This window comes from Pinus tabuliformis, chromosome 1_1, assembly GCF_031772625.1.
Source record: "Pinus tabuliformis cultivar Carrire ecotype Pingquan chromosome 1_1, CPIR1, whole genome shotgun sequence".
In the NCBI taxonomy this organism is placed as follows: domain Eukaryota; kingdom Viridiplantae; phylum Streptophyta; class Pinopsida; order Pinales; family Pinaceae; genus Pinus; species Pinus tabuliformis.
The window spans coordinates 115392128-115399626 of record NC_142297.1 but is presented as its reverse complement, the minus strand read 5'-3'; the positions used below and the strand labels follow the sequence as shown (position 1 = coordinate 115399626).

General features: G+C 41.9%; 1 protein-coding gene across 1 annotated transcript; it reads right to left on the bottom strand.

Annotated features, from left to right (window-relative positions):
- Nucleotides 1-5087: 5087 nt before the first annotated feature.
- Nucleotides 5088-5771, bottom strand: LOC149211918 (uncharacterized). Its single transcript, XM_089388514.1, has one exon. The coding sequence runs from the start codon at nucleotides 5769-5771 to the stop codon at nucleotides 5088-5090; it is 684 nt and encodes a 227-aa protein (XP_089244640.1).
- Nucleotides 5772-7499: the final 1728 nt, after the last annotated feature.

Below are 7499 nucleotides of genomic sequence, written 5' to 3'. Positions count from 1 at the left end.
TAACATAAATGACTAATTCATATTATTGTAGTTCTTTTTAGGTAGTCATATTTTTGTTCCTACACTAAAATAGTCATTCGTGTTAGTCATTTTTAGTAGTATTACTTATTAGTTATTCGAACATATATTTTTTTAACTGGAACGGTTATGTTTTATTGATAAAAAGACAGGTTGGGCAAAGCCTAATCAACCATTACATTCTTCAGATTGACTTAAGCACAGTATCCCACTTAGGGGATAAATGCCTTGGTCGGTGTATCTGCATTTATACTGATCATTCCATTTTGCAGCGTGCATCCTATATTTGCCAATCTGTCCGCTTCCTTGTTTAATCCTCTGAGAATGTGGAAAATTTGAGCCGAGGGAAAATCCTTCAGGATTCTGTTCACTCTTGTTAGTTGTTTGTTTAGCACCGGATCCTTAAGCCCTTTCTTGCTTACTATTGCTTTTATCAACATTTTTGAGTCTCCAAAAACTAAGATTTCGCTTGGATTTTCTTTTCTGGCCATTTGGCAAGCTTTCAATAGACTGAGAATTTCTGCTTGGTTGTTGGTTTTCAGTCCAAGACCCCAGCTGAAGTCTTCTTTGTTCCCATTCAGAAAGAAGATCGCCCCTCTCGCTCCTGACCTCCCTGGGTTACCTTTTGAGGCTCCATCAAAAAAGATTGTGCACTTGCCCTGGGATTTCCACCACTGTTGGAATCTGTCCTCTGGATCTCGGATCTGCCATCTTTCCTTATGGATTGGTCATGTGTTTGCTGGGTGTCTAGCCTTACAAGTGTAAGCATCCAACCACATCCTTTCTTCAATTCGGAGAGAGTTGTCATCTTTGACTGAAGAGTGATTCAAGGTTTCTAAGAGGAGGTTCTTTGCCCGCTCAACCACTTTTGTTGTTGGCAATTCAGTGTTATTGAAGATGATTTCATTCCGGGCTAGCCAAAGCTTCCAGCAGACATACTTAGGGGCAGCTATCCACACCCAGTGCCATATAGATTTGCTAACTATGTTGTGAGGGTAGCTAGCTTTCCAAGAGGAAAACATGATGTCAATCGAGCTTTGAGATGGAAGACGAACATTCAGTCCATTTAGGAATATGGACCAGACCTCCTTCGCAAACTCGCATTCTATAAATAGATGATCTGAAGTTTCCAATGCGCATTTGCAGAGGACGCATCGATGTGGGCCTGCTATGTTTCTTTTGCACAGGTTTTCCCCAGTCAGAATTTTTTTGTGGAACAAAGTCCAGAAGAAGAAGTTAATTTTGGGGATGCTGAAGCTATCCCAGATCTGTTTCCACATGGACTCCGGATGAGACGATTCCTTTTTACTTTGCATCTGAAGATACCCTTGACTTGCCGTATACACCCCCGTCTTACCCCATCCCTAGGAGTCTTCTTCTTCTATGTGCACCGGAGCAAAATCAGAAATAGCATCTTTAAGGGCATCTAACTAAGGTTTTAAATGCTCTGGGATTCTAGGGAAAGTCCAGCGCTGCCAGTTCATGTTGCTATCCCAACCTGATATGTCCTCTATTTTCCGGATTCCTTTCGCATGTAACCAGGCTCTTAACTCGGATATTTCATTAACTTCTGCTAGAGGGGGATGACCCATGACACTGTCTCTCCATAGCATTGTGTTTTTACCATTTCCAGGAATTCGATACAGGTAGGATCTGAAGAATTCTATGCCTCTACTGCACAACTTCCAGGTTTGCGTTCCTTTAGGGTTTTTCTCCACTATAAAGAGTTTTATTCACCGATTTTTGAGGTATTTGAGCTTGAAAATCTGGATGACTGGGTGATTTGGCTCAGCGTAAAGCTGCCATAATAATTTGCAGCCCATAGCTAAGTTTGCATGCAAGGGATCTTGGATTTGCAATCCTCCTTCTGCGAGTGGTCATTTCACTGTATCCCAACTTATCAAGTGGAATCTATTATTGTTTTCGCGTCTTCCATTCCACAGAAAGTTGCGCATAAGTCTGGAGATTTGATCGGAGATTGATTTTGAAGCCAACATTAGAGAAGCCTGGTATGTAGGAAAAGCCGTGAGGACTGATTTGATGAGCGTGAGTTTGCCTCCGATAGTGAGCCAAGAGCCTCCCCACACCGCAATTTTCTTCTTGAATTTCGAAATTACTTCCTCCCAGAGCTGATTTTTGTTAGAGCCCAGCGTTATTGGGAGGCCCGGATATTTAACTTTATCCCAACCAATGTATCCTGTAAAGCCCATATCATTTGCTATTTTCTCAATTATGTGTTGCTCTATGTTCCAACAACACTTTTCCTCTCACTTATAAGAGCTCCCGAGATGCTACAGAATTTCTGGAGGATGTTTTTGAAGGAATTTGCTATTCTTGGAGATGCTCCCCCAAGAAAAAGTGAATCATCTACAAATAGTGCATGGTTCACTGGGTCAATTCCTTTCTCAATTCTAATCCCAGGTATGCTTCCATCTTGTTTTTCCAAGGTCAACTTTCTACTCAGGGAATCTGCCATCAGTATGTAGAGGAATGGGGATAGAGGACAACCTTGCCTCAATCCCCTGGTGGCTATAAAGAAATTAGCAGGTCTTCCATTTACCACTGGAGCAATCCATATCTTCTCTAAACAAGCTTTGATGAGGTTGATGAAGTCCTGGCTAAACCCAAAGGAAGAAAGAACCCTGTACAAGAAAGAGCGATTAACTCTATCAAAAGCATTGCGCATATCTAGTTTGATAAGCATACCTTGTTCTTTGCAAGAGTGGCTGGAATGCAAAGCTTCCTGAACTTGGATGACATTGTCCAGTATATGTCTTCCTATCACAAACCCCCCTTGTGCTGGAGAAATTAATTTTTGTAGAAGAGGTTTGATTCTATTCGCCAGAAGTTTAGCCACAATCTTGTAGGAAGCATTGCAAAGCGAAATCAGCCTGTATCTTTCAAAAGATCCTGGGTTTGCTTCCTTGGGGATTAAGGCGAGAAAGGTGGAATTTATTCTGCCTCCGACCTTGCCTTCCTCACGAATCGATGTATCATTCTAAGAATATCTGATTTGATTAGCTCCCAGCATATTCTATAGAAATGGATTGAGAATCCATCAGGCCTAGGGGCTTTGTCTGGCTCCATGGACCAAACAATTTTTGATATTTCTTCTTCCATAATTGGGCTCAAGAGTATGTCATTATCATCTGGGTTGACTAGGTTCGGAATATTTGAGAGGAAATCTGATATATCCTCCTCGCTCCCATCCCTTTCAGAACTAAGAAGGTTTTGGAAATGCTTCTCAGCAGCTTCCTTTATTTGATCAAATCCTTTGCACACCTATCCACTGGATGTAGTGATTTCTGCAATATAATTTCGTGAAAGGCAGGCCCTATACTGTCTGTGGAAGTATGTAGTGTTTATGTCCCCAGCTTTGAGCCACAAGTTGCAAGACTTTAAACGCCAATATTCTTCTTCACTTCTAAAGGAGCTATATGTTTTCCTTTGAGCAAATTTTTCTTTATCTGATTCCATGGGGGAGATTTCTTTCTTTTCCAGTTCGAATTGAAATTATGCCAGCTGATGGACTTCTTCTTTCCTCTGGCTGGTGGGGGATTTTAAAGCCTTCTTTATCCATTCTTTTAGGGCCTTCTTTGCATTTTTCATTTTTTGTTCCCACACAAAGCTTAGGGAGCCTGTTACATCTTTTTCCCAGGTTGATTGAACTGTTTCGAAAAACCCTTCTCTTTAAGCCCAGAGAGGGCTAAAGCAGAAAGGGAGAGGACCTAAGTCTTCTTCTTCCTTTAAGCAAAAAAGGATACGTTTGTGGTCTAAGGTAAGTTTTGGAAGAATCTTGGTGAAAATAATTCTTTTGTCCATCATGATGGAGCTTCTAGTGAGAAATCTGTCCAGCCTTGCTGAAATATGATTTTCCCCTGTTCTATTGTTGGTCCAAGTGTATTATCCTTTCACTGGCTTGAAATCTACTAAATCCCACTGGAGAATGAGATTTTCCACTGTGAAGAGGAGAGGATCCCTTGTGAAGGTCCCACCTCTCTTCTCTTTGGGATCCATAAGAATGTTCAGATCTCCTCCTATGACTATATTCTTAGGATTGAGGAGTTCTAAATAGTCCGAGAGTGTCTTCCAGTACTCTTTCTTTTCAACATAATGCACGGGAACATACATATTGAAAAGAGCTAAGATGAAGTTGCTTGTTTTATGGCGCAATTCAGTATAGATCCAGTGTTGAGTCTCATAGGATCTTTCAAGAGAAAAGGTGGTTTTAGACCAGAATGTGCCTATTCCTCCAGCTAAACCTCTAGCACTAACTACCTTTCCTGAATCAAATTTCCATTTTGTGTTGCTTGTGTTTAGAAGGATCTCCCCTTCTATTTTTATCGCTTGAAGCATGAGTATGTCTGTGGATTCCATTTTCAATAGATCTTTAATATCCTCTGCCTTAGTGGGATTCCCAAAACCCCTGCAGTTCCAAGAGACCAGCTGCATCATTTACAACTTGTTGGGGTGGGTCCACCTCCCTTAGGAACCCTTGGTCTGGTATTCCTCCCGAGGGTCATCTCAATGGTGGCTTGACTTCCAAGGGTTTTTTGTCTTTCTGATTCTTCTTCCCTGGTTTCCTTATTTGATTTCCTTCCGGATCTCTTTGATGGCCTCTCAAAGGTCTCGTCATCCGAAGAGCCCGCATTTTCTACATCCTTTTTCTTTTTTTTAATTATGTCTGCATATGAAGGGGAAGAAGTACTGCCTGGAATCGGGCTTGTAGTATTACCTGGATCTTGAGAGTCGGTGTTGTTCAGCTGGGGGAGACCGTCCCGTTCTGCCTCTGGAGAATTTGAAGGCGTTTTGAGAGATTCAAAAGGATTTTTGTCCTCCTCGATGCTGATGGTTTCCTTGCTTCCCGTGTTCTGAATGTTTGCACTTTCTTGCCCTGATTTTTTCCCTGTCTCTTTGTCTTTGTTTTTATTGTTCTGTCTATTGTTTGCTATTTTCTTTACTTGTTTCCATTGTTCTCGTTTTTCTTTCTCTGTTGCCTCCTCATTTTTCTTCTTGTAGTGTCTTGCGAAGTGCTCGTGTTTATGACAGTGTCGGCATTTGAAGGGGAGCTATTCATAGTCAAGCTCTTGGATATGTGTCCAATATACAACCGAAAGTTTGATGGCTTCAGGTAATCCAACTTCTAGATTGACCTCTACACATATTCGGGCACAGGAGAATTGATCCTTCCTCGGCACTTGGTCTATGTATCTACCTAGAGCATTACCAATGGACTGCAGCGATCTCTGGCTCCAGCAGTGAAGGGAGAGATGTGGAAGACGCACCCATACAGGCACTGCCGCGGGCACGTCCTGTGCCGGATCAAAATCTGGTGACCATTTATTCAGGTAAAGCCCTTGAGGGCCCATAAAATATGGCCCATTTTTGAATATTAGGCTTCTATCTTCCGCATTATCAAACACAAATACAAAAAACCCTTTGCCAACGAAATGGCTTTTTATTCCTTCCGAAACCAGAGGTATCCAGTTCCGTTTAACCCATTCTTCAACTGCTTTCGGGGATGGCCATAGCCTTGTGAACTGGCCGATGAGGCCTTTTTCGGCTAGGTTCAGCGCTATTCTGCAAGTTTCCTCCACAGGCAAGGTCACCATGTGGATGTTTTCCAACTTTTTAATGAACTTTTGTTGTGAACTAGAGATCGGATGTTTCCCAATAGCTGCGATGAGGGATCTGAAAGCTTCGAGCTCTGGAGACGGGGGAGGAGGGGCCTCAGGGCCACCTTCAAGATCCATAGTGGAGAAGACCGCGCGGAGGAGGGAGTAACCAGCCGGGCGCGGCTAGGGTTACAGCAGAGCAGCCATGCGCGCGCTCAGAGCCAACGTGTGAAAATTGGAAAAAGCTATTCGAATATTTTAACTCAGGACTAAATTAGTCATTTATTTTAGTTGTTTTTAGTTGGGTATCTTAATATTGCTAATTTTTGGTAGTATTTAACTTGGAAAACTTGTGGTGACTAACTTGTTTAGTCACCTAGTCATTAATTTCACCATTTTCTACTAGTGTTTATATTTGGAGCTCTCTCTCTCTATTCTCTCTCTCTCATACTCTTGGAAACTTAAATTTTTCTTGGAGTACTCTTGGAGAGTGTGACATACATGGAGTTTTGGAGCAAGAAGGTGAAGGAAGAGCAGGAAAGCATAAGAGGACATCGCAATCAACATCTATAACGGGTTTTTCTTGCAGGTACCAAGTTGCATGTATGTTTTCCTCACTGGTTTTAGCATGCATGACATATGCATGTAGTTTACTGGTCATGATTTTCCATTGGCATGGAGGGTTTCCTAGATTGACAATGGATTTTCCTAGCCTTTCCATTTCGTGAATAGCCATGGTGTTGTGCATTCATTTCTTTGTTTTTCTGGTTGGTTCTCATGTTTCCTTTAGCTTGGGTTGAACTAGTTCTTGGAGCCTTGGTTGGACAAATAATTTGGAGCCCTATAATAGGTTGGGTTGCGTTACTAGTCCTGGAGCATTGGTTGGACAACCACTCTCGAGCCCTTGGTGGGTTGAGTTTCTAGCCATGGAGCCTTGGTTGGACAAACATTCTGGAGCCTTGTATCATTTGTGGGTTGAGTTACTAATCTTGGAGCCTTGGTTGGAAAAAATCCTCTGGATCCCTCAAAGACTTGGGTAGAGACCAATATGGTGATGGTTTTTTATGTCCAACCGTGAGGTGGAATCACTATTTGATGGGTTGAGGTGGTTTTGTGTTGGCTTTAGGGGCCCTGACCTAGGTTCAAAGTTAGTTGCACCAACTAACAAAACCCTAAAATGATGGCCCTTTCGGCAACAACCTGCGTGGCGCATGTTGCAGTCTCACCCGAAGCATTATTGGGGGATGACAAAACCAGGTTTCTGGATCCAGAGGTATGTGTGATGGGTTCCTGTGACTTCTAGGGCTTAGTTCTATCTTTATGAACCCTAACCCTTCAGGAAAAGTAAATCTTATACACAACAATTATATATTCGTGAAGGTCATTAATTAATCATAACATGCATAATTTATATTGCTATACCACTTTCGTGCATTAGATAAATAATTATTCATACAATTCCAGATACATATAAAAAACACATAAATTGCAGAAGTAAATATAGATAAGCAAAAATGCAAAGTATGGATCAAAACCATCTTTATTAGATGAAATATTTCAAAATAAAGACTGTCCTTTCCTGCGCACTCAGTTGCAGGGGCCCGTGCACTTAGCCTGCGAACTTACCAAGGTCTCCGCGCACTGAGCTACAGGATCCTTCCCCTTCGCCTAAGTACAGGAAACAGTCTTTCCTGCCTTAGCTTTCTTGCCAAAAACAATAATATTCTATTCTTCGATGATCTCCTAGAATTGCTATGACTCTTCTCTTAATAGCCTTTCCTTTTACAATACCATGGTCTGTGGACCATGGGCGGATCTCAAAACCTTCTTAACACCTAACAACTTAAGGGACTAAAGCCCATTTGA